General features: G+C 35.5%; 1 protein-coding gene across 1 annotated transcript in view; it reads right to left on the bottom strand.

The window, feature by feature from the left end:
* Nucleotides 1-27500, bottom strand: part of LOC137640487 (uncharacterized) — a 355466-nt gene that overhangs the window by 73813 nt on the left and 254153 nt on the right. Inside the window, exons 3-5 of the mRNA XM_068373022.1 lie at nt 3631-3868; nt 2255-3379; nt 891-2029 (exon numbers count right to left, since the gene is read on the bottom strand). Coding sequence (XP_068229123.1) covers nt 891-2029; nt 2255-3379; nt 3631-3868 — 2502 coding nt within the window. The remainder of the gene's footprint in view (nt 1-890; nt 2030-2254; nt 3380-3630; nt 3869-27500) is intronic.

Genomic DNA, 27500 nt, shown 5'->3' with positions numbered 1-27500 from the left:
CAGGAAGTACAGCAATCTTAAAACTACCCAAAGATACTAAAAAAAGCAGTTATACACAGTCCATTTTCTCTCCTAAATTATTCACAGCATGTCTAGAAGAAGTTTAAAATATTTTAATTGGGAAAATGCAAGATATAATTTTAATGGGGAATGCCTTAACAACTTAAGATTTGTAGATGACATAGCTCCGTTTCGTGAATCATGAGAGGAATTGCAAAAGATGTTAAAAGATTTGAATAAAGAAAGCAGAAATGTAAAACTGATAATTAATATGAGAAAAACTAAGAAAACCTTCAATGAAAAGCCAGAGACAAGAAATAAGGGTTATGGACGAACCTCTAGAAATTTTTAATGAATACACATACTTCGGTCTTGTGTCCTGTATCCCCAGGACTCGAGATCGATATTAAAGCTTTTTGTATCTCTGTTTTCTTAGTTTAATTATGAGAAATCTGTTCTGCTTTTGTGGAAGCCTGATTTAATCAATAGAATTTTGCGAATCTAGTTACCATAAATATCAGTTTTTCAGAATCTAAAATAGGAATAATTTACCCATTTATTAGATAAATGATTTATACGACAATATTTCTTTAACAGAATCTTGAATATTTTATTGAAAGCTTCCCTGAATATAATGCAAATAATTACTCAAAATGTAAAACAGAATTACAGATACAAAAATATAGTAGTAAGTAATAAGCATGCCCAAACATTGTTCAAAGAAAAACAACCATACAAACACATACACACAGATATAGTCCATGTGCACATAAAAAAAGATATTTTAATAGAACTGAGTAAGTCATAATTTTTGCCGTTTAGGATCATAGAATCTCAAATAGTATTCTCTCATGTAATGATTTTTAGCAATATGATGAAAGTTGACTTACCCTCTGGACAATGTTGACGTCCATCACACCAAAGTTCTGATGGTATACATGCTCCCAATTCAGGACAGAGTTCTTTACATGGGATATCATGGATCTCTTTGCGCCAGCTTCCAATGTATCCGGTTGTAGGGGAGAAGAAGTCATCTAATTCAAGGGGTTTCCAAGTAGTAAGCCAGCGCAGCCGAAGGTCAGAGGAGCTCCTTGGTTTCCACACAAGTACGAGAGAGGATTCGTCTTCATTATCCTGAAAATCAAGTTTTTCACTTGCAGGATCATCCCCGTTACTATCTCCCTCTTCCCCACCACTTATATTTGCCCTATCTTCTTGCGGTGCATGAATAGTTCCGGTCTTTGAATTTGGAGGTGGCCAGAAAAACTTAATTGCGGATGTTTTATCTGGTGCAGGACAGACTCCCAACACTGGTTCAGCTTTACCTGGTACATGAAAAAATAATCGAGTGTCCGTTTGACATGTGCCATTATCAAGACTAGCACCTGGTAATGTTAAGTACAGAGCATGATTTGGAGGTGTTTTTAACAACCATGGGAATCCTTCACAGCTCATCAAATTTGAGGGTGATGGTGAAGTTGCCACAATTTCACCAGCCGCACCAGTCAAGATCCTAGCTGATCCTTTGCAGGCCCTTTCTTTTACAAATTCAAAAGTTACATTGAAAGAGTAGTGTCTGTAATCTTCATAAGGTTGCATATTTTTTATGGTAAAGTTAAGGGTAAGATCTGGTCCATATGATTTTCTAGTAAATGGTATTACATCTGTCGAACACACACATGCTAATGGCAACTCTACCCCAAACCAAGGCCATTCAGATACAGATACTGCCATATGAGAATCTCCTGATGGCAAACATTGCCAAGCTTTAGTCTGATGATTTGATTGTGTTCTACAAGACGAAGAACCTGTTTTAATGCTGTTTATTGTTAGTCTAACAGTTTGGTCTGCAGCTCCGATAAATCGCCAGGAGCAAGATACTGATGTTCGTCCTCCACGGCCATAAAGAAACACATCTCTTGGAGCAGTAAATGTAATGTTACCTTCAGTTTTTACCCCACTACGAATCTCTCTATAACAGGGATCACCGCTCCATTCCCCTGTTTGCTGGCGGTCAACAAATTCATATCTGTTTGAAAGAAAAAATAGAAGAATCATTTAAATTTTACTGTACATTGATCATTCATCAGTGATTACATAATGTTTTCAAGATATACTTCAGTATTCTTGATAGTTCCAACACATTCCAAACTGGATATATAATAACTTGTACATGAACATTACAAAGTATATAATGAATGGGTGGAAACAGCTCTCCTAATAACATTTCATTAAATCTAAGGGAAATATTCACCTGAGTAGAAATGATACTTTAGTGACAACACTACCATCCCCGAAGTGTTGAGTGACAGACATATGTTGACCGGTAGATACATAAGACTCCTTACTGTCACAGGGACGCACATGTGATTCCTGCAAAAGGCGCCTTGCTCTGTCACATGTATGTGGTTCAGTATCATGACAGTGTTCAGCAACAATGCCACCGTCATCGTATTTACCATCAATGATGGTCAATTTCGTTGAGCAAGACTTGGTTTGATGCTTTGTAAGTTGTGTTTGACGTAAATACTGAACAAAGGTCAACCAGACTACCTGACTTGGGTTACCAACAAACTCCCATACACAAGTGGTATTTGGAGGAACACTGTGATTAGCACCTTCTACCCATCCAGTCTTGTTAGAACTGCTCTGAATCTGTACATGGCAATTTTCACCAATCTCAATTCTAGGGACAAAACGTGTCTCAGCCTTTAACTCAAAGCCAGCAACATGAGTCCATGGAACCTCGTGGTTTGGAGAATCAAAAGGAGAAGTTGTGAATTCAATAAGAATATCTGGTCCAGAGGATACTATTTCTGGTACAACATCACCTCGGCAAAAGGTAACTAAAACAGGACTTCTAGTTGAATTACCATCATACACACGGACATAATCACCAACATAATAGCAATCTTCGTAGAGTTTGAGACTTCGCACTGCTGTGTCATGGGCTTGGGCCAAACTCTTTACATGAACTAATCGTCCATCTTCTTGACTAAGTGAAATAATAGCCTTCTTTCCCTCAGGGGATCTAGTTTGCTTCAAATGATAATAACAAGTTGTGTTCCTAGGATACATTCCTGGAAAATTTGGAGATTGTACAAAGCACGGGCGCTGGTCACAGTTAGAGAAAAGAGCATTGCATACTGTAGTTGGATCACGAAGACCAAGATACTTAGGAGCTTTCAATAATCCATAACGCACCACGGCTGACTCTCGACGCAAGAACTTGTAGGTCATTTTTAGATAAAATTCTTTTACAGCATCTAGAGCAGTCAAATCATCATCTACTGGTAGACGAGTAACGATAACAGAGACTGAAGGTGTCTCTGAATAGTACATCACGATGCCAACACCATCACCACACCAAAATCCTGGCCTGAAATATTTTATAGTCTATATGTAAAAAAAATAACTGCTATAAGAGTCAAATATTGTTTTGTATAGGAACAGTTCTAGAAATTAATTTTCAGAGATCAATTATTCATCAAGATGACTGATAAACAAATTTGCAATGATTTGGGAGTATATCGCTTAATTGTTTGTATGATTTTTTTTTTTATAAAAACATATATGAAGATTGAAGCTTTATCAATGACAACAAGCAATTGCATCTGTTTTTAAAATTACCTGTACATGCGTTGGTTCTCTATAACTTGCATGTGTCCATGTGGACATCCATTCTCGGTATGCGAGTTGAACTTTCCAAGACTAAATTTATGAAATGCAAGCTGGACAAGGTCCCCATTAGGTCCCCCAGCAGCTACCAGAGTCAAGTTGCAAATTGGCGGTCTTTTATTCTGTGTTGGCCAATGCACAAAAAGCTCGTACGTCTTGCCAACAGTTCCGTAGTAAACACGGTTGCACTCTGGAATATGAAAATGTATGATTAGTTTTGTTTTATTTACTATGATGTACTAAATAATTTAGCAAAACGATGAGTAAACTTGTGTGTGTGTATGTATTTAAGAGAGAGAGAGAGAGAGAGAGAGAGAGAGAGAGAGAGAGAGAGAGAGAGAGAGAGAGAGAGAGAGAGAGAGAGGATTATTGCAGAAGAAAATATTTGAACTGTTAAATTTACAATGCTTAGATTCCCATAAGAAGTATTCTATATCTAGACATTTTCACGCATTTCATTACCAAATTCCATACTCAGTCTGTTATCAATCTATCTATCTATCTATCTATCTAGGAGTCATGTCTTTGACGTAAGCTATCAATTTCCTCCACCTGGTCCTGTCTCTGGTTCTGTATAAATTGTATAGTTGTTACTTTCTCATTTACATCTTCCAGTAAGCTGTCCAAAAAATTTTTCTATGCTGGCCTCTTGCTCCCCTCCCCCTACTAAATCTTTCCCGTAAGGCACAAAATTTTTATCTTTTCTATTATCATTATATATCTCAGACATTCCATCTGCCTCCTGCTTATCAGTTTTAGAAGTGATCTCTCCTAATTCACTCTTCTCAATACCTCCTCATTTGTTACTCTCTTAGCCCATGGAATCTTCAACATTCTTTTGTAAAATCATAATTCAGCTGTATTTATTTCACTTTTCTAAATTCTTTTTAAATTCTTTTATAATGTCCATGTCTCTGAACCGTAAGTAAATATGGACCATAGATAGAGTTTCAGTGTTCCAACTCTCCTCTGAATCCCTATCCTAATATTCTTCAATAGGGTTTTCAGATTGTTCATGGTATTTTTTACTATTAATAATCTTTTTTTTTTCTTTTTTTATATCTTGCATCATATGTTATCATACTACCTAGATATACCACGGCAACGGTTTCTTTTAATGTTGCTCTGTTCATTATGTAAATCGGAAATTATTTTTATTTTATACTCCAACACGTATTCCTTCCATTCCTGATGTAATTCTCATTATTATGTCTCCATATATAGAGATGTCCGGTGATATTACACATCCTTGTCTTACTACTTGTTTTATTTCTACTCATGGTGTTTGTTAATGCAGAAACACAAACCCGTCTAGTTGGTAAAAACAACGTCGTTACTTTTGTAAGTGGTAGTTAAAAAGTTGAGAGGTGTAAACAAATTACGATATCATCTTACTTCCTAAAATTATGAAGTCTCTTTGGCAGTTCAAGCAAGGTCTTCAAGGAGTACAGTTGTATATATTTCGTAATTCAAAGGATTCATTTTGGGCACACAGATGTAAGTTTTTTGACGAACTTATATATATTTGCTTTATATGTCTTATTCATTTAAGCGTTAAAAGGCGTAAATTGGTTTATTTGTGACATTTAACATTTGATTGTTCTATAAATATGATAAAATGTGATATAGTCAAAGGAGGTTTAAAGTGGCAATGAAAGTGTCTTGTTCAAAAAAGTATATTTAATTAGCTTTGCAAGATGTATTAAGATACATTATGTCACCGTTATGACTTACTGAATATTATGGGTTATTTAATAATGTATTCAAAGTTTGCAATAATTCCTTTCAGGAATGAACCTATTACTACTACTACTACTACTACTACTACTACTACTACTGTTAACGGAATAAAGGTTAAAGTTGAGTTTCTGAGTTTGTGTCGCCCATAACAGTGTTAATTTATTTTCGATGTTAACTGTAGCTTCCTGACTCTAATAAAGGTTGGCCTGTTATCAAAAGCTTTTAATAGAATATTCACAACAATTCTCTTAGATGTCGACTATCAGCATTCTTTGTCTCAACGAGCTTCTTAGTCGCTGACATTGGGTCTTGGCTGCATTAAAATGAGGGTGTGATAATATAAAGGAATTTGAGTTCCTTAGTATCAAGGAATGCGAGTGTTAATAATGTCTCACTATAGTGCTAATGTATTTTTCTTCTTTCGCATATATCGCTATCATTTTGTTTTATTTTTGGCCAAAACTTTCAGTGATTGTTTGTGAATCTACTTACTATTGTTCAAGATTATAATAAAAATGACTAAGGTATTTCTGGTATTAGGGTTCTTGATGTTGGTGATGACAGCAGTAATGTGTAGGTTGAAACCAATGAAATTATGTAATGTTATGGAGGCTGCAAGTGATTGTAAGGACAATGTTAATTCGCCATAGGAAGGGGTGTCATATGAGGTAGAAGGGACTGAAAACAAACGAGAATGTGGCAAAACTAGCATTGATGAAGGTAAAAAAAAAAAAAAAAAAAAACAATAAATAGTTATTGATAGTGATTGTGAGCCCTGTGAGTTGTGCACCTTGATGATGTTGAGGACCTGCATACTACGATGAACACTTTGAGTTATGGTGACTTATAGTCTGATGGTTAAGATAGCGACAACGAAATTTCCTTTACTACTGGCGATTTCTCCATTTCCAGTCATGTGAGTTATGAAGGAGATAAAGCAGAGGGTGAAGTGGCTCTGTTTTTGGCTTACGCATCAACAGCTTGACCACCCAAACCGAGGAAGGGGAGACCGAAGTCCCTACCCTACCACCAATGCATCTCTTCACTGGTAAACCTACAACAGGTATGTTAGTATGTGATGGGTTGGAAACATCCCTGCCTGGTGATTGCAAGACTTGGGTTTGAGTCCTCAAACTTCATAAGGATGGTGGGTTTGCAGGAGCCTATAGGCTTACCTGCTTATTCATCAGCCACTGCCTGGCCCTCCCTGGTCGTAGTTTGGGTGGAGAGAGGTCTTGGGAGTTAATCATATGTATACAGCATATGGTCAGTCTCTTGGGCAGTGGTTCTTAACCCCTGGGTCACGCCCCAAAGCTGGGTCGCCAAGCGATTTCATTGGGTCGCTAAAGGTTTGTAGAAAATTATCATTGTTTCCCACTAGAAATTTATTACGATTATATTTTGCAATAATTAGAATTCATGATGAATTATTTTAGGATTCTAACCACACCATGACTAAGGAAAAACTCAAAAACAGAAAATTTATTTGAGGTGTAAAAACTTCCTAACATAGAAATCTGCCTTTTAAACTTAGATGTAGGAAGGGGTAGGGGGCATATTGGAAGGAGTGAAGGACTATAACTATCGTGGCTCTGGCAACCTGGGCTAGTAGTGTCAGCCGTCAGTTATGTTTCAACAGCTCAAGGAGCAAGGTGAGAGTAGGCCTAATAATGCTGTGTCAGTGTTAGCTCTTATCTATTTATTGTTCCAAAAATAACTGTATAATAGTGCTTAAAATGTACAGTTTAGTGTAATGATGTTTGAGTCATGTATGCATGTTTTATGTATGTTTTAACTGACTTTTATGTAAACATGTATGCAATATATATATATTTTTATTCTTACGATAAAACACCCGATAGAGTCATTTTGTGGTCGCTACGTTCATTACTAAATCATTTTAGAATATAAAATTTATGTAGCTATCGTAATAGCCATATATGATCGGAGTTCTTTACTACAGCCACTTTTTTTTTTTTTTTTTTTTTTTTTTTTTTTTTTTTTTTTTTTTTTTTTTTTTGCATAAAACCTTTACCTTACCACTACCATGGAGTTGCTGGAATACCTTCTCTAGGATGTGACAAGTGACATACAGGGTTTTATATAGTTACCAAAAGTCCTTTCATTACAAGATTACAGTATATGATATTCATTGCTATTTCTCTTATTAGTATTTATAATCATTTGAACTACCACTGTGTTTTCTGTTATTTTCAGGTGGTTTAGTACCATAATCATGGCTAGTAAGAGGATGTACAATAGTGAATTCCTAAACCAGGGCTTCACACACGTAATTCATCAAGATGTGCTCAAACCACAACGTGTTATTTGAGGAGAAGTTTCAAGTAACTAATCCTTTAAGAAAAAAAAACTTAATTAAACGACATTTAGATGGAAAACATATTGGACTTGTTGACAAGGACTGCAGCTTTTTTGAAAGAAAATAGCACCAACTGAAAAGGCAGAGACTGGATGTTCCTACCAATTCAGCAGTTATTGTCATACAACAAGCAACACTTGCTTCATACTTGGTGAGATGGAGAATTGCAAAAGGCAAAAATCCACATACAATTGGTGAGGAACTGATAAAGCCTGCAGCTCTTGATTTGATGCGAACAACAATTGGAAATGAATTTGCCAAGAAATTTTAACACGTTCCTTTTTCAAATGACAAATTTAGAAAACGAATTCAGAGTATGTTCTGCAACATAAAAGCACAATTGATAGCAGCCATAAAAAAACTGGACAATTCAGTCTCCAGCAAGATGAGACAACTGATTTGAGTGATGATGCCCAGCTTATGACTAATGTACGATATTAAGGTGAAGAAGACATGGAAAAAGAGTTTTTGTTTTGGCATTCACTACAAACCACAACAACAGAAGAGGATATTTTCATGAGAGTGGATTTATTCTTCAGGGATGAAGAACTTAACTGGAAACAGTGTTATACTGTTTGTTGTGATGGTGCACCAGCAGTATTATGAGTGTACAAGGGTTTTACTGCTCGAGTTAGGCAAGTGAATCCATGTGTGATGATTGTTCACTGTCTCCTCCCCCGTGAAAATCTTGCTTCTCAGAAACTGCCGAATAAGTTGCACAATGTTATGCAGGAGGTAATACAGATTGTTAATTTCATCAAAGCTAGGGCTCTCAAATCTAGGTTATTCACTCAAATGTGTTCTGACTTTTATTTTGAACATATGCATCTGTTGTACCACTCTGAAGCTAGTTGGCTGCCACGACGTAAGGTTCTTCAATGATTGTTGGATTTGCAGACTGAGACTGATATATTTCTTACTGAAAAGAAACATCTATTGACCCATAAATTTTCAGATTCAAATTGGTTGATGCCAGTAGCATATTTTCCGATATAAATGATTTGCTGAGATTAATTCCTTGAATATATCAATGCAAGGTCGTGATCAGACATTAGTTGGCCTTCCTGAGAATCTTTCATCATTCAAAGGAAAACTTCAGTTGTGGATGAATAAAGTAAAGGCAGCATCATTTCCCTCTCTAAATATACCTATGGAGAATGGAAACAACTACTCTCTCAGCCAAGTAGAAGACACTATTGTGCAACACATGTCCAAATTGATCACAGAGTTTGAACATTACATTCTAGAATCTGCATATAAATACAATTAGATCAGAAACTCATTCAACATTGAAGCTGAAGACCTACCTCGGGAAATTTCAAACTTCAACAAGCTACAGGAGCAGCTTATTAAGATTCAGAATGATGAAATACTTGATTACAATTTCAAAAGACAACATGAATCACTAAGCTAATTTTGGATAAAAGTGTACAAAGAAAAACTAATTCTTGGAGGTGAAGCTGTGAAAGCCCTCCTTCCCTTTGCCACAACATTTTTATGTGAAGCAGAATTTTTTGTAAAATGCAGAAACTGTCTGAAGCCAGAGGATGATCTAAGATGCAGTCTGACATCAAAATCACCCAGATTTGAGGATCTGGTCAACACAATCCAGTGCCAATGTTCTCACAGATCAGTTATAGCATATTACATATTAAGTTATGAATAATTTTCTAATTTCTTTCTCCACAGTGGTATACTATGGGCTAATTGTCCTTTTTAATTTTATAGCATGAAACATAAACACTTTTTGGTTTTTGTGAATTTACCAAGCATATGTTGTTTGTATAATTTCTCATGGATCACTAATATTCAGATGTGGGACTTGTATTAATAAACATCCCAACATGTAATTCTGTTTTTACAACCCGTTTGTAAAAGCATAATCATATTACATATAAACACAATTTACATGGTTATGGAGGCTTGGGTCACCATGGTTGTTTTGTGCAAGATTTTGAGTCGCTGCCAAAATAGGTTAAGAACCACTGCTCTAGGATATTGTCCTTCTTGCTAGGGCAATGTCATTGTCCCTTGCCTTTGCCATTCATGAGTGGCCTATAAACCCCTTGTGAGTTCATTTAATGTTCTTGTCTTTTTCTAGGCCACTAGCCACCCATTGAAATACTACCGACAGCAATACATTGGATCCCTCTCTTTGTAATGGCAAATTTTTCCTTTGCCTACACATACACCGAATAGTCTGCTATGTTCTTTCTACAATCTCCTTTGTCCTCATACACCTGACAATACGGATACTACCAAATAATACTTCCTCGCTCTAGGGGTTAACTAATGCACTGTAATTGTACAGTTGATACTTAGCTCTTGCTAAGGGTAGATGAAACTCTTTAACTATGGTAAGTCGCTTTGCTAAGAGAAGGACACTACAAAACCAAACCATTGTTCTCTAGTCTTGGGTAGTACCGTAGCCTCTGTACTATGGTCTTGGGGTGGAGTTCTCTTTCTTGAGGATACACCCAGACACTCTATTTTATCTAATTTCTCTTTTTCTTGTTTGTTTTAAGGTTTCATAATTTAAATGTGAAAGATTTATTTTAGTGTTGTTACTATTCTTGAAATATTTTATATCAATTGTTTATTTCTCTTGTAGTTTATTTATTTCCTTGTTTCCATTCCTCACTGGGCTATTTTCCCTGTTGGACCCGTTGGGCTTAAAGCATTTTGCTTTTTCAACTTGAGTTATAACTTAGCTAGTAATAATAATAACTAGAACGGGCATTCGGTAGAGTGTATAGCTTCACCACTATCACTTTTGTCACCTAAGAAATTGATGATGTTGTAGATATTTGATCCCAAAACGTATATATCATAAGATATGCGATTAAATTAGGCATATTTTGTCACTAGACTCATGCAAATCAGATAAAAATTGGCCATGAAATGGAAAACACGTTTTTAGACATTGACTTTTGACCCTATCACTCGCAAAATATAATCAAATTGTCCTTGGATAATGGGCAATCATTCCACCAAATTTCGTGAGATTCGGTCAAATAGTTTTTTGTGTTATGCGAATCATAAACACACAGACACAGACATACAAACAAATAAATACACAAACAAAGGTGATAACATCTCTATATCTTGTTGTATATCATAAGATATGCAATTAAATTAAGCACATTTGGCACTGGTTTCATGCAAATCAGAAAAAAAAATTATCTCAGTAAATTGTCCTTAGATCATGGCCAATCATCCCACCAAATTTCATGAGATTCGGTCAAATAGTTTTTGAGTTATGCAAATCACAAGCACTCACACAGACAGACATGCAAACATAATCGTATAAAAATATAACCTTTGCCGCAACAATTTTGACGAAGGTAATAATAATGATAATAAAAAAAAAATAAATAATAATAATGATAATAATAATAATAATAATGAAATATGTGTAACACTACTCATTTTATCAAACTCTTTTTTCATATGCGCTGCTCATATATCCCATACAAGAAAAGAGCTACTATACCATTTACATAAGTGACAAAATACAGAACAGGTCAGCGTGTTTATGGAGTGGTTATACTATAATTGACATACAAATTACCAAAATACCATCATGTAAAAAGGCAGTGTTTGCTTGCACCAACAAAGAAATAAAATGTACACAAAAGCAGCTTTGATAACAATGATGTCACACGCGATTTCAAGCATTAGGGAAGAACCTCTGTAATTTCCACAGTACCATGGGGCTTCTTCGTCTCTGGGTGATATAATTTTCAGGCTGACTAACAATTCCATAATGGTTATTTTATTTTTATGGATATTTCCAATCTGTCAGCCTTACAAAACGACTGAAGGAAATCACCTTCTTCATCTGCTGGTAGAGTATCAGACTAGCCTGTTTGATAACGACGGCATACAATGGCAGCATCAAATACATTTTTTTCCACAAGTGAAGGGTCCAACCCTATAACAAAATGACCATGGAGTGGTCAAAGATCACGAGGTAGTACATACACTAAACTAAGGAAAAGTGAGGGCCTATTTGACTAGCCGGTAAATTATTATCATTCATTTGAGAGGAAGCTCATCCACCGAATGAAAAAGATTTCTGGGCCTTCTTCAGCTTTCTCTTCTGAAGGCCATCACCCTCTACTTTATACATGGAGAAGTCTTCCCCTGTACGAGTTCCACAAAATAATTGCTGACTCCCTTCTGCACTACGATGAGGCCGAGTGTCCTTACACTGGCCACAAGATTCCCCATGCACCCTACAAGTTGTAAATAAACAAGAAGATGGTCTGCATCCTCTTCCTCTTGCTCCCCCACCTTCTGCACCTGTTCACCCTCCTACAACGCCTGTGGGTCTTCCTGCAATACTCGAAACTGGAAAAGAATTTGAGGATGACTCTCAATATCTATTCCAATCTTCCACAGGACCATTCACGATTCTTAATAGCTAATAGTGCCAGGATCCATAAAAAAAGAAACAATAATAGGAGCACCACCTGACAGAGGAGGTGCTGCGTGTGTTAAATAAATGGCATATGACAAGACAAAAGAAATATTTACACACATTTAATATATATATATATATATATATATATATATATATATATGTGTGTGTGTGTGTGTGTGTATATATATATATATATATATATATATATATATATATATATATATATATATATATATATATATATATATATATATATTTATCTATATATATATATATTTATATATATATGTACATATATGTATATATATATATATATATATATATATATATATATATATATATATATTTATATATATATATATTTATATTTATATATATATATATATATATATATATATATATATATATATAAAATGTCGTAGTTCAGAAATTACCAGAACTCCAGGCAAGTGTTAGGCCTTTTGATGATGAACAGCCTAATGAAGAGTTTCAATCGATCAAAGTGTTTATGAGAGACTTTGAAGTAGCCACATATGGGTGGTCAGAAAGATAAAAAGCAATTCAAGTAATTAGGTTGCTGAAAGATGCTCTGGCAATGGAGGTAATGTGTTGGCAACAAGACAGTTTAAGAAGTTATACTGAAATAAAACAACGTTTAATTGAGAAATACTCCTTATCCGATGAGAGAAAAGGGGACATGAAAGAAAATTACAAACCCAAAATTCGCAAGGGTGAATCAGTTCTCAGTTTTGCAACTCTTATTTTTTGGGATTGTGATTCGTTTTCTACACAGAGTGCCAATCACCAAGAAGGTTATAAAAAAGCAATTGCCCGTAAACATATTCGCAGATTACTAAACCCTTATTTATGTGGTTATTTGTTCAAAGACAATTGCTCGTTAGCAGATTTAGTGATGGCCATACAAAACATTCTAGACAGTTTGCCAGAAGAAAAAATGTCGGAGAATAACTGCCCTGATTCCAAAAAGGTGGCTGCCATGAGAGGCACTCACCAACTTCCAAAGCGGGAGAGGGGAGAATGTAGTTAGCAGGTGAGAAGAGTCTTCAGATGTTGGCAGTTTGGGGGAGAGGGACACCAACGAGTGGAGTGCCCCACCCAAGGATTCCCCTGCTGTTACACTTTTCAGGCCTACATTCACCTATCTCGAGAGTTCCAAGCAAAAAACGCCGAGGATGGGCGGGCTGGGGCATACGCACACCACCAACCGCCCAACACCCGAGGAAAATTAAACAGAGGAAGGGGGAGACGAGGGAAATCGATGCCCTTCGCATGACAACAGAAGCAGTCGAGCGGGCAATGGTGGCCCCCTTGGTACCGACGACTGACCCCCGCAGCACTGGGGACAGAAGCAGGGGGCAGCGGTATTGCAAGCAAGGTCGTTGGAACGTGCCCCACATATCCTAATGGGGGGCTCGGAATGTTAGCAGTCAGGATTGACCTACCAGATAAGTTCATTCGAGCGTTGATAGACACAAGAGCCAGATTTTTGCTTTTTGAGCAAGGAATCTCATCAAACCCACTGCAGTCAGCGGTATCCATTATCCTTGACACTCCAGGAGGAAATAAACTACAGGCAAGACATACAACGATCGTTAACTTTAAGGTGGGATCTGTGAAGTTTACGCATGAGTTTTTTTGTCTTACCCACCTTGGGAATTCCAGGAATTGAGGCTACATTGGTTAGGATTTTATATTGAGTAATCAAATATACATTTGTGGGGAAAAAGATAGAATAACAGTAAAAGCAGGAGGGTGCATTTTGCAGATAGAAAGTCATGAGAGAGTAATTGCTGGTACGGGAAAGGAGAGACAATTAAGTAAGGTAGCAGCTGTACCTGAAAGAGGAGAAGTATTGCCTCCCCTGACATTTACGAGCATATCAGTGGCCCCGTGTCAGCCTCTCCCAGAGGGAATCAAGATCGTAGTTAAACCCTGTGACAAATGGGCAAACATAGTCTTAAAGGGCTTGTCAGAAATAAAAGAGAACAGAGCGGACATTACGATAGTTAATTTGTCAAATAAAAAAGTTGTGTTAGGAAGTGATTCTGTGTGTGAATTGGAGTTATGTGAAATTCCTAATAATGGGATCTTGTGTTGAAAATGATGTAAAATTATTACATCACTTATGTTTTTCTTCTATTTATCATTGTTCTTATATAATGCGTTCTTAAAGGTTTAATATTTGGTTTAATTATTGTTAATTTGAATAATGTAATCATTAGTATAATTTAGTAAATTTAATTGAGTTTTTCTATGTTTACTTCGAGCTTATAAAGGGAATATGTAATTATATTTTCGTTGTGACGGTAAACACCTTTTAAGTCTCGAAGGTATAACAACTGTTAACGAGCAGTTACTACTGTTTGTTTCTTTTGTTTTCCGAGGAAAGGAAACGCTGAGCAGCTGAGACAGTCGTAGTGGAGTCCGTTTGGAAAATTCGTACCAGTCAGTTAGTTGGTTTGGTTGGTGGAATCAACATAGAGCCGGTTGCTTTTCTTTCAAGCTCGCCGGTTATATTAATAATGGACGGCTAATTACAAAAAACTGTGCCCAAATCACCGCTCCTGCTCAAGTCGTGCCAGCAACGAAGACATGTCTCTTACCATCTTAGACACAGGATATACTTCATTTATTGCCGAACTTCCGAGGTGCCGATAAGGCTTTAAGGTACGTCACAACGAAATGATGGGTGTCTATTTCTAAAGTGATCCTAGCCTTCTTATCATTTCACCAATGGAAATGATGGCACACTTATTTGCAAACTTGCTTAATAGTCCTGAATTTAATCGTTATATTTACTGATTCATATTAACATATCTTATTAAACTAAATATATACCTATTGAAGCATAACAAACTACATAATAATTTGTAAGTAATTTGTTTTATCTTCGGATACTATTCGTTTATTTTAACATCTCGAAAATCTAATTTCTAGGATCAGCTTCATGGAAGTAATGTTCCTATATATAAATATAAGTTTTTGAAGGATCCTTTAACTCTAATTCTTTATTTCATTTTTCGAGATGTGTTTATGCTAATTTAGGTTTTTGCAGTTGTTACCCCCTTGTCGTTACAATTTAAGTTTATTATTATTAGGGGGTAATAGAATGTTTGTTTGTTTTTCTTCAGGGCTCTCTTGAAGTTGCGGGAAATTGGGAAGGACCGAAACTTTCACCCCCTTGTCGTTACCCTTTGACACAAGGTCGGTCCTCCTAAGGATACTCTCAAACGATTTTATAGTTACCCAAACCGAACATCCTTTCAAGAAATTTAGAAATATTTAACCTAAAATAAAAAAAAAACTATTCTGAAACCTTTAATTAAATTTAAAAGTTTTATTTTGTTTGAGTTTTATTACTAAAATTTCCTGTATAGATAACTTTTTTCAAGATCTTGGGAGCCACCACTCCAGCCCGCACAGATGAACGCACTCAGAACTTCATTATATAAGCGCAAAAACTAATTCCGCCAGAATATCAACCCGTAGTTAGTAACATTGTTAATAATCATTCCGATGTCATTGCAATTGGAGACGAGCCACCCGGGAGGATTGATCTTTTTCCCTTTAGCATTGAAAATGGGCAGGCGGAGCCGATCAGGTACCCATTCATTTCCAGGGAGAAATAGAAAGGGAAATTAGTAAATTAAGGGAACAAGGGATTATCGAGGAGAGAGAATCCCCCTGCATTTCTTCATTTGTAGCTGTTAGGAAAAAGGATGGCTCGGTAAGATTGTGTGTTGATTACAGGAAGTTGAATGCAGTCACTAAGGATAATGCATTTCCATTGCCCTCGATCAAATGATTACTTGTGAAAGTACGGAATAGTAAATATTTTATAACTATTGATATAAAATATGGGTACTATCAAATACCCATTCAGGAAGACAGTAAATGTAAAACGGCATTTATAGCCAACGATCAACTATTTCAGTTTAATTTTCTTCCTTTTAGTATATATATATATATATATATATATATATATATATATATATATATATATATATATATATATATATATATATACACATTATGAATGGAACATGCACCAGTGGTAGGTTTCTATGCTAGAGAGAGAGAGAGAGAGAGAGAGAGAGAGAGAGAGAGAGTGCTTGTTATACGCGTCACACCTACGTCACGGAGATCCATTGTCCGAATGCCTACTCGGCTCTCGCCAACTTATGCTTGAAAGTCAAGAGTATGCTCATTAATGAAACACACTTGGCATCGCAGTGTAGGGTCATAAATTAGCGGACTGTGTCAAAGAAGCTGTGCCAAAATATCACACTGATCCCGTTGTTTGTATAGAAGATATTTGCGAAAAACAGTATAACACGTGGTCTGAAATGCATAGTAGGTATGCCTTCTTCTTCATAAAGCTCAATATAACAGAGTATCTCAATAACTTTATTCCTGCTATGACCAGTTCGTGGAATGATATCCCTAAGCGGTGGAATTGAGAAAGGTTTTATATTGAACAGGTTTATGTTATTTGTCAGATATATTTTAATGTTGTTATTAGCTTAGAACATTTTACATATCTTATTCAATACTTTTTATGATCTATAGTTTCTTTATTTCCTTTCGTCATTGGGTTCCTTTCTCTGCAGTATACTACTTTCCCAACCAGAGTTGTAGCTTGGCGAATAGTAATAATAGTACTAATAAAAAGCAAGTACAGCCAAGTTAGGGACCGAAGGAATGCTGCAAAGACCATTAAGTAATGCCTGCACTGCATCAAAGGAGGTGCAATACCCTCTAAGGACCTGGTGTGTAAAGGAAATATAGATGTTACGAATATACTATATTTGTAAAAGAAAAAGTAAAAGGATATGAAATATTTTGAGATCAGCAACAACTCTGAATAGATAAGTCGTATATGAACTATGAAATGAAATTATGTCAACAGTATCAAAACTTGTGAAGTCTCACAAATTCAACAACTGGATTAGGAAGATCAATCCACAGTCTGGTCACATATGGAAAAACAACTTTTAGAATACTCTAGTATTGAGTCTAATGATTCTATTCAACTGTATATTATGTACTACTTTCAGGAGCCTCTATCATTGACATACTTACAATCATATTTTGAAGTTTGTAAAAGTTCATTTTTATCTCAAATAATTTGCACAATGCACTGATTTTGGCTAGATCTCGACTAAGAGACTCATTAATCACCTACACACAGACACACACATACAATCTATCGTCGTCTCTTCCTTTCCCTGCTTCTTCTGAAATTTCTAGGGACCCATTGAGCTATTCTCAGTGTCCATCTATTATCTGCCCTTCTCATTATGTGTTGAAACTAACTTACGCTCTAAGGATTTAGTTAGGCTCCATGTTTCTGATGCCTAAGTTAAGACTGGTAGGGCCATCAGATTAAATACTTTTCTTTTTAGAGAAAGTGGCATTTTATATTACAAAATCTCATTTTTTTTACCAAAAGCCTTTTATCCTTCTATTGTATGTCCTAAGTGCATATATATCACTCACTCACTAAATCCTGTCCGGAATTCTCCTGGTTGGGTCCTGATTTTGATGTCACTTTTCTCTCCAGAGTTCCCTATCCATTGTCATCTGTGCAAGCTGCTGAAATGTCTCGCCTCTATTTGCTTTTTTGAAGGTTTCCACCCATGAATCTCTTGGTCGTCCTCTCGGTCTGTTTCCGGCTACTCGTCCATGCAGCACTATCTTTGGCCATCTGTTTTGTTCCATCCTCTGTACATGCCCAAACCATCTCCTCGGAATGTTCTCCACTCTAATCAGAATTGTGTCCTCAACACCAGCCATTTCTCTCACTCTCTCGTTCGTAATTTTGTCCTCCCCTCTTACACCATAGATTCTTCTCAGACATTTCCTCTCAAAGGCTAATAACTTTTTCTCTTCTCGCTTCTTCAGTACCCAGTATTCAGCACTGTATATCACAGTGGGGATCACTATTGCTCTTAATAGTCTAATTTTCAACTTAATAGATATATTTCTATCTTTCCAGATTCTTCTTAGCCCTCCAAATGCTTTCTGGCCACTTGAAATTTGGCCTTGAATTGCTCTTTCCACCTTTCCATCTGCTGTGAAAAACACTCCCAAATATTTAAACCCATTGACATGTTCCACTTCTCCCTCTGGTAGCTGTATTTCTAAAGACTCTCTTTTTCTTCCAATTTTCATACTTTTAGTTTTCTGTCTGTTTATTGCTAATTCATACCTATTGCACTGTTCCTCCACCATTTTCAACACTTTCTGAAGTTCCTCTATAGTTTCTGCTACAAGCACTATGTCATATGCATATCTCATGTTAGATATTTTAGTCCCTCCTATATCTATGCAGCGCTCATAAACTTCAAGTGCCATTCTCGTTACTTATTCCAAGTATAAGTTTAAGAGGTGTGATGATAGTGGGCAACCCTGTATAACCCCACCCATAGTTCTAAACTCTTCTGTCAAATACTGCCTTGTTCTTACCCTAGCTGATGTCCTTTCATACAATCTCCTGATGGTTTCCAGTATTTTTGGTTCTAATACCCATTCTTTCAAAATCCTAGTCATTCCTTCCCTCCATATGGAGTTAAATGCTTGTCTGAAGTCAATGAATACACAATACAGATCTTTTTTCCTTCTCCCAGAATCTTTCTATGATTTGTGAAAAAGTGAATATATGATCAATTGTTCCTCTACCCACCCTAAATCCTGTTTGCCCCTCATCAATTATTTCCTCTTCTTGCCTCGTTATTCTACTTTGTATGATTTTTGCTAGAACTACACAAGCATGTGGCAATAGACTGATTGGCCTATAATTTTTGCATAAAGTGGTGTTCCCTTTCTTGTGTGTTGGAATTACAATGTTTTTAATCCCGTCATTTGGAGCTTCTTGTCCATCTACTATATCCTTGTATAAGTCACACAAACATCTTTCTACCATTTCACCACCAGTTTCAAGCAATTCCTTTGGTACTCCATCTATTCCTTGTACTTTCCCACGTGACATAGCCCTTAAAGTTTTTTTTTTTACTTCTTCTATCAAGAGATCTGGTGTTTCCTGTATGTTCCATAGCTCTCCTCTTAGTTCTGGAAAATCTTCAACAGTTACCCGTCTCCCACTTCATTTTAGGTATTCTTCCCAGTGCGTTTTCCAGGTCCTCTCAATATCACCCGTTGGCTGATACCTTGTTACCATCTGCATCTCTTAGACTTAGAGCAATTCCATTGTTTTTCCAATCGTTTGTTAATCTGTCTGCTGTAGTGAATAGCTCTCTTGAATGGCCGTTTCTGAAACATTCCTCACATGCTTTACACAGGTCTTCTATCCATTTTCTGTCTTGGCATACATTCAATAATTCCTCTGTGACCCACTGTTTTTTTGCTCTCCTTCTACTTCCTAAAATACTCTCTGCTTCCTCTTTGATTATGTCTCGTTCCTAATACCACTTTTCCTCTGTTGTTTCGAGTCCTATTAGTGGATCAAAACTCCTCCTACTCTTACTTTGACGGTAATTTCTACTTCCTCATTCTTCAGTCTGTCCAGACTATACCTCACTATTCCTTGATTTCTCCCTCTATCTGTCCGAAATTTTATGCAGATATTTGAAAGTAGTAGTTCATGTAATGTTCCAAAGTCTCCTCCCCTCATCACTTTTGTTCCCATCACTGATGTTTTCTATCACTTATTTATAAGGATATAATCAATGCAGTTCTTATGAATTCCATCTGGGTGTGTTCATGTGTATCTGTGCTGTTCTCTATAATACACACACACACACACACACACACACACATATATATATATATATATATATATATATATATATATATATATATATATATACACATACATATATATATACATATATATATATATATATATATATATATATATATACATATGTATGTATATATGTGTATATATATAATTATATATATATATATATATATATATATATATATATATATATATTTTTATATATATATATATATATATATATATATATAAATATATATATATATATATATATATAAATACATATACATATATATATATATATATATATATATATATATATATATATATATGGGGCAAAAAATCTCAGAACAAGAAACTTCAGTTTACTCATCTATTTTGTTTTATATTTTAACTGAAACCTTTTCATCTCTGTTAGTATCGAATGTTAAGGAATTCATACTCTGGACTTCAGCCTTAGATATTTACAGAATCCTATTCTGACAAATTTTGGTGATTCACTTTTGGCCAAAAATGGAGGTGAAAAAAAAAAATCTTGTTGGGGAAGAACATACTGTATATTTATTTTTGGCTAAAGAAACATTTCTTCGGCAACTGCATTGCATATTTTCTAACAAAATGTAATATTTGGTATAAATAAATGATCAGTACTGTAAAAAATAACAAGATGAGTATCTTTGTAATAATTTCTAAGAAAAATAAATGATTTAGTTCTTATTGACCGAAAACAAACATGTTAAAGGCATGAATGACCTAAGACTATTTTTTTAAGAAGTTAAAATGACCCGCTACGCATACTCATACTACTGTATAAATCCAGTTTCTAATCCTTCTCTGCCTTATCTAATCAAGCTTATACCATGTCATCAGGAAATCTAAGAAGACCCTTCTTTATCATGGGGGTCTTCAGGCCTATAGAAGATATACGATGCATCAACAATGCCTATGTCATTCTTGTCCTTGTTCCTCTCTATTCAGACCAATTCCTTTAGGTTACTAGAAATGTTCTTCTCTTGTAAAAAGTCAATTTCAGCTTTTGGTAAAGGGCTAACATCGGAGTCTGCAAAGATTTCAAGTATTATTTTCCAAAAATAGATCATGCGTGTTTCACTGTAGTATACTGTATAGTAGTTGCTTAGAGAATCCTCTTAAATTGCAGAAATCATAGTTTCAGTTGGAGCTGGTGCCTCTTTATTTTCATATTCCATGAAACTATCCTCTCTGTCTTCAGTAAAACTAAGGTCATCAGCAGAATTACTTTCTAATGCAATTTCTTCTTCTGCTGGTTTGTCGGAAAGTGATTCAGGTTTCGTTTGTTTCTCTTGCTTGACTTGATGTTACTTGTTCTTTTTTCTGGACCTAATGATTTGCAAGCTCCTTATTGCATGCTTTCTGTGTTAAGATTTGGCTGTCAACATCTATTTTTCTTGGGAGAGTAAGTTCCGCTGCGCGCTCTGGATTGCAAGACCTCTTCCAGTGAGGCTTCCTTTTTCTTTGCTGTTAAGAGAATGGTGTACAACATTTCTGGTGGAGTTCTTGATTGTATTTCACTGACAAGATCAATCCAGGTTAAAAGTTTAGCATAGAGGAACCCTAGCCGTTGAATGTCCTACTTAATTACAAGAAGTTCTTCTTGAACATCTGGCCAGTGACTGCACTCTGCTGATTCCTTTTGAAGTGCATATGGCCTATCAGCAAGGTATTTTCTACTTCTCCTCCTGGTAATAGTATAGATGCTGCCTCTTAGTTGAGGAAAGTAGAAGTTTTGAAACATCTTGCTCATTTACAGATGATGTCATCGATTGTATGCCGCTGCTGCCTCCTTCTTTATCTTTTGCAGCATCAAATAACATAGGATCCGTACTGTTATCCTTGGGAAATCCCTTGTCAAACCATCGCTTTCTATATTACAGGATCATCGGGACTTATCCTTTGGCTTCTTTCAAAATTAAGCTTCTATGTGGTGTTCCAAGAGTAAGGTTTTTATGCTCATGTCACGTAATGTAGGTAGAAAACTCTGAAGGCGATTAAAAATGAATGAATAAAAGGTAATTGATGCTAACACGCTCTGGACCTGGTACTTCATGGAGGAAATGGCGTATTGTTAAAAAAAATTTCATCTACCTATCTATCTATCGATCTATCTATCTACATATATATATATATATATATATATATATATATATATATACATATAGGTAGTAAGTTGGCCAGGGCATCAGCCACCCGTTGAGATACTACCACTAAAGAGTTATGGGGTCTTTTGACTGGCCAAACAGTACTACATTGGATCCTTCTCTCTGGTTACGGTTCACTTTCCCTTTGCCTATACACTCACACATCGAATAGTGTGGCCTATTCTTTACACATTCTCCTCTGTCCTCATACACCGGACAACACCGAGATTACCAAACAATTCTCCTTACTGCACAGTAATTGTTCAGTGGCCACTTTCCTCTTTGTAAGGGTAGAAGAGACTTTTTAGCTTTGGTAAGCACTTCTTCTAGGAGAAGGACATAACAAAATCAAACCATTGTTCTCTAATGTTGGGTAGTGCCATAGCCTGTGTACCATGGTCTTCCACTGTCTTGGGTTAGAGTTCTCTTGCTTGAGGGTACACTCGGGCACACTGTTCTATCTTATATCTTATTTCTCTTTCTCTTGTTTTGTTAAAGTTTTTATAGTTTATAAAGTGATATTTATTTATTACTGTTGCTCTTCTTAAAATATTTTATTTTTCCTTGTTCCCTTTCCTCACTGAGCTATTTTCCCTGTATGAGCCCCTGGGCTCCATCCTGCTTTTCCAATAAGGATTGTAGCTTAGCAAGTAATAATATGTATATATATATATATATATATATATATATATATATATATATATATATATATATATATGTATGTATATAAATATACATATACATATATATATATATATATATATATATATATATATATATATATATATATATATATATATATATATATATATACAGTACACATATATAGGTAATAAGCCCAAGAGCTCCAACAGGGAAAAATAGCCCAGTGGGGAAAGGAAATAAGGAATTGAATAGTCGATGAGAAAAATTAACAATAAATTATTAAAAAAACAGTAACATGAAAATAGATGTCAGCCTGTTTAACATAAAAATCTTTATCGCAAGTTTGAACTTTTGAAGTTCTACTGATTCAACTATCCAATTAGGAAGATCATTCCGCAACTTGGTCACCGCTGCAATAAAACTTCTAGAATACTGTGTAGTATTGAGCCTCATGATGGAGAAGGCCTGACTGTTAAAACTAACTGCATGCCTAGTATTACGAAGAGGATTGAACTGCCCAGGTAGATCTGAATATAAAGGATGATCAGAATTATGAAAAATCTTATGCAACATGCATGACAAACTAATTGAATGGCGGTGCCAAAGATTAGTATCTAGATCAGGAATAAGAAATTTATTAGAGCTTCTTAAGTTTCTGTCCAACAAATTTAGATGAGAATCAGCAGCGGACGACCAGACAGGAGAACAATACTCGAAACAAGATATAATGAAAGAATTAAAACACTTGTTCAGAATAGATTGATCACCAGAAATCGTAAAAGACTTTCTCAATAAGCCATTTTTTTTGTGCAATTGAAGAAGACACAGACCTAAGGTGTTTCTCAAAAGTAAATTTGCTCTCATGAGTTGGAAGACCCAAGCCTAAATGGCTGAGCACTATGAAGCACGAAGTAGGAGTTGATGAATGGAGAAATATTCAATCGAATGCTCAAGATAGACACGAATGGCGAAATCTAACCGAGGCGTGGGAGGAGATAATGATGATGATTATATATATATATATATATATATATATATATATATATATATATATATATATATATATATATATATATACATATATATACATATATATTAATATATGTACATATATATGTATATATGTACATATATATGTATATATGTATATATATATATATAATATATATATATATATATATATATATATACATATATACATATATATGTACATATATTAATATATGTACATATGGAAAGAGCAATTCAAGGCCAAATTTCAAGTGGCCAGAAAGCATTTGGAGGGCTAAGAAGAAGGAGTTGATTAATGGAGAAGTATTCAATTAAAACCTCAAGATAGAGACTCTGGCGAAATCTAACTGAGGCGTAGGAGGATATATATATATATATATATATATATATACATATATATATATATATATATATATATATATATATATATATATATATATGTGTATATATATATATGTATATATATATATTATATATATATATATACATATATATATATATGCACACATATATATATATATATATATATATATATATATATATATATATATATATATATATATATATATATATATCCTCCTACGCCTCAGTTAGATTTCGCCAGAGTCTCTATCTTGAGGTTTTAATTGAATACTTCTCCATTAATCAACTCCTACTTCGCGTTTCATAGTACTCAGCCATTTAGGCCTGGGTCTCCTAATTCTAGTGCTTTGTGGAGCCCAACTGAACGTTTGCAGAACTAATCTCTCTTTGGGAGTGCGAAGAGCATGCCCAAACCATCTCCATCTACCCTTCATCATGATCTCATCAACATATGGCACTCGAGTAATCTCTCATATAGTTTCATTTCTAAACTTGTCCTGCCATTCAACTCCCAAATATCCTTCTTAGGTCTTTGTTCTCAAATCATCTAAATCTATTGGGGATTGTTTCATTGTCATACCATGACTCATGTCCACACAGTAACACTGATCTCATTATACTGATATATAGTCTGATTTTTATTTGTAATTTCAGGTGATTTGATTTCCAACTTTTAATCAAGAATAGGCGTATGGGTGTGGAATTAGATTTTTTAAATTCTAGCGAGGAAGTAGGAAACAAGAAGGAAGGTAGCATTGATGATAGCAGTGAGAATGTAGTATGGATGTATACGAGTTTTTCAAGAAGTATGAGAGGTATTGTCAGGATAAGTATGGTGATAGTAAGAGAGTTTAGGCTAGGGAGTTAGGAGAATATTTGATTGGGTATTTGTTGACGATGTATAGTGTGATAATGAGTGTAGGTGGCGTTGATTATGAAAGTGTGAAAAAGAGAATAATTGAGCAGGTAAAACGTATGAAAGGGAGTGTTAGGTATAAGCGTAAGAATGATTTTAATGAGGCTCGAATGAATGTGGGTGAGCTATTTCTATGTATGTATGTTGGTTAGAAACGTTAGCAAGGAAGAAGTATGGAGATGAAGGTATAAATGAGAATAAGGAGTTAATGAGGAAGTTCTTGGCGACAGTACCTGAGAATTTGTGTGAATTTATTAATTTGAAACGCAAAGAGAAAATGAGGTGCATGCAAGAGAGATTGACATGGGATGATATACTAGAGATAGTTGAGGATTATGAGTTAGATAGGTGCAAGAAAGAAAGTAAATCTGTGAATGTAAGAATTGGAATGGAAGAAAGTGTAATTGAATTTGGTAGTTATAAGGATGGAATTTTGAGAGGGACAATGAGGATAGCTGATCAGGTAATAGAGAGGAGTGTTTGGGCAAGTAACGGAGGAACTGTGCAAGCAAATGGTGGATTCAGGTAGGGTAATTGGTGCAATAGGGATAGGAGTGTGAGTGCGCAACGAGGTATGTCAGATAGTCGTGTCCGTGATGGAAAGTGTTATAGGTGTGGAAAGGAAGGTCATAAGAAGAATGAATGTAGATGGGTTCTAGGGGCTTGTTTTGGATGTGGTGAGGTGGGGCATAGAATTAGCGAGTGCGAGAAAAAAAAAAGGGGGTAAAATGTTATCGGTGTGGTATGACTGGGCACATAGCGAGTGGATGTCGTAGTAATCGTATGAATGTGATTTGTGGTATTTGTGGTAAGGATGGTCATTATGCTAGAATGTGCAAGTGTACTAAATGTGGTGTAGATGGGCATGTAGCTAGAGTATGTAGGAAGAAGGGACTAAGTCAGCCAGGATGTTCGGGAAACTAGATTGTAAGAGGGTTCAGTTGGGTGAGTCCTCCTACTGTATGTGTGTGGAAGGAATAGAATCAATGTTCGTGAGAATGGGATGAATAATTGGTTCGAAATGAGTAAGTATGAACCTAGTATGCATGAGAAGTTAGGGCTGGAATATAAGCAATTAGTCTTAGATGAATATAGGAAAAAGAAGCGTTTGAAAATTTTTAGTGAGGATAAAGTGCAAGGGAAAGTTATAGGCATAGGTAGGAACCAGAATAGGCATGACAAGGGTGTAACTGTACAGGTGAGTACGGAAGATAAATGTGTTAATACAGATGAATCATGGCTGAGTATGAATGATACCTATAGTGTGTGTGGTTTTTCCCTAGGTGATGTAAAAGAAAGTATGACGAATGCGAGAATGAGAGATAGGAGAATGATAAGTAGTATGGATGAATCTTTTATTAAAGTAGAAAATGGTTTGGATGAAATGGATGAATTACTGACGGAAAGAAGTGAGATTTTAGGGCCAGATGATAGGGAGATAGATAGGATAGTGCATGACATATTAGATGATAGGAGTATGGATGGGAATTGGAATAGGACAATGAATGATAGAGATATGGAAGAAGTGAATGAGAGAGTTTATGAAGGCCCAGTTACTCGAAGTAGAGGTCCTGTTCCTGGCTGCGACTGGGTTATGAAAAAAATTAGGTAAGTGTTGTGTAAGACAGATTTGGCAAAGTAAGGGGGCAAGAATGTGGATGACTAATTTTTGTTTTATTCTTATTTATTTTTTATTTGCCAAATCCAGAGAGAGAGAGAGAGAGAGAGAGAGAGAGAGAGAGAGAGAGAGAGAGAGAGAGAGAGAGAGATGATGATGATGATTATAACTACCACCCCAATCAGCGAGGCAGTTGTGGCAAATTACCACCCAGTGGACTGTTGATCACAAAGCTGTGTTAGTGGGCTGCAAAAGACAGTTGGTAGTGTGTGGACGACTGTGTTAGTGTCCATAATATATATATATATATATATATATATATATATATATATATATATATATATATATATATATATATATATATACATACATACATATTTTGGTGCGGTGTGCGGTTTAGTTTTAAGTTTGATAGGTCTTTTTTTGGGGGGGGGGTTAATTTGAAGGATGTTACGTTTATTGTATATTTAGCGTTAAATTTATAATTAGTATTAAGTGTGATTATTTTGGTTGTGAATGGTTTTGTGTTAAGTATTTTAATTTCAAGGAATATAATATTAAGGTTATGGTTTGTTTTTATTTCCCTTCTGTCTAAGAGTCCAGTTGATAACGTAAGGGGAAAGTTTGTGTTGTGGAGCAATTGTCTGGTAGAGTGATCAAAGGTGTTGGGGTTGTTCTTGTGACATCTCGCCACAATGGGACCAAACATACCCCTAAAATTATGTTGTATTATGGGGGCACGAATTAATAGTACAGATAGAGATGAGTCAACAAAGGAAGAAAT

Source organism: Palaemon carinicauda, chromosome 5, assembly GCF_036898095.1.
Source record: "Palaemon carinicauda isolate YSFRI2023 chromosome 5, ASM3689809v2, whole genome shotgun sequence".
Lineage (NCBI taxonomy): Eukaryota > Metazoa > Arthropoda > Malacostraca > Decapoda > Palaemonidae > Palaemon > Palaemon carinicauda.
The sequence above is the reverse complement of the archived record's forward strand: the minus strand, read 5'-3'. Positions and strand labels throughout refer to the sequence as shown.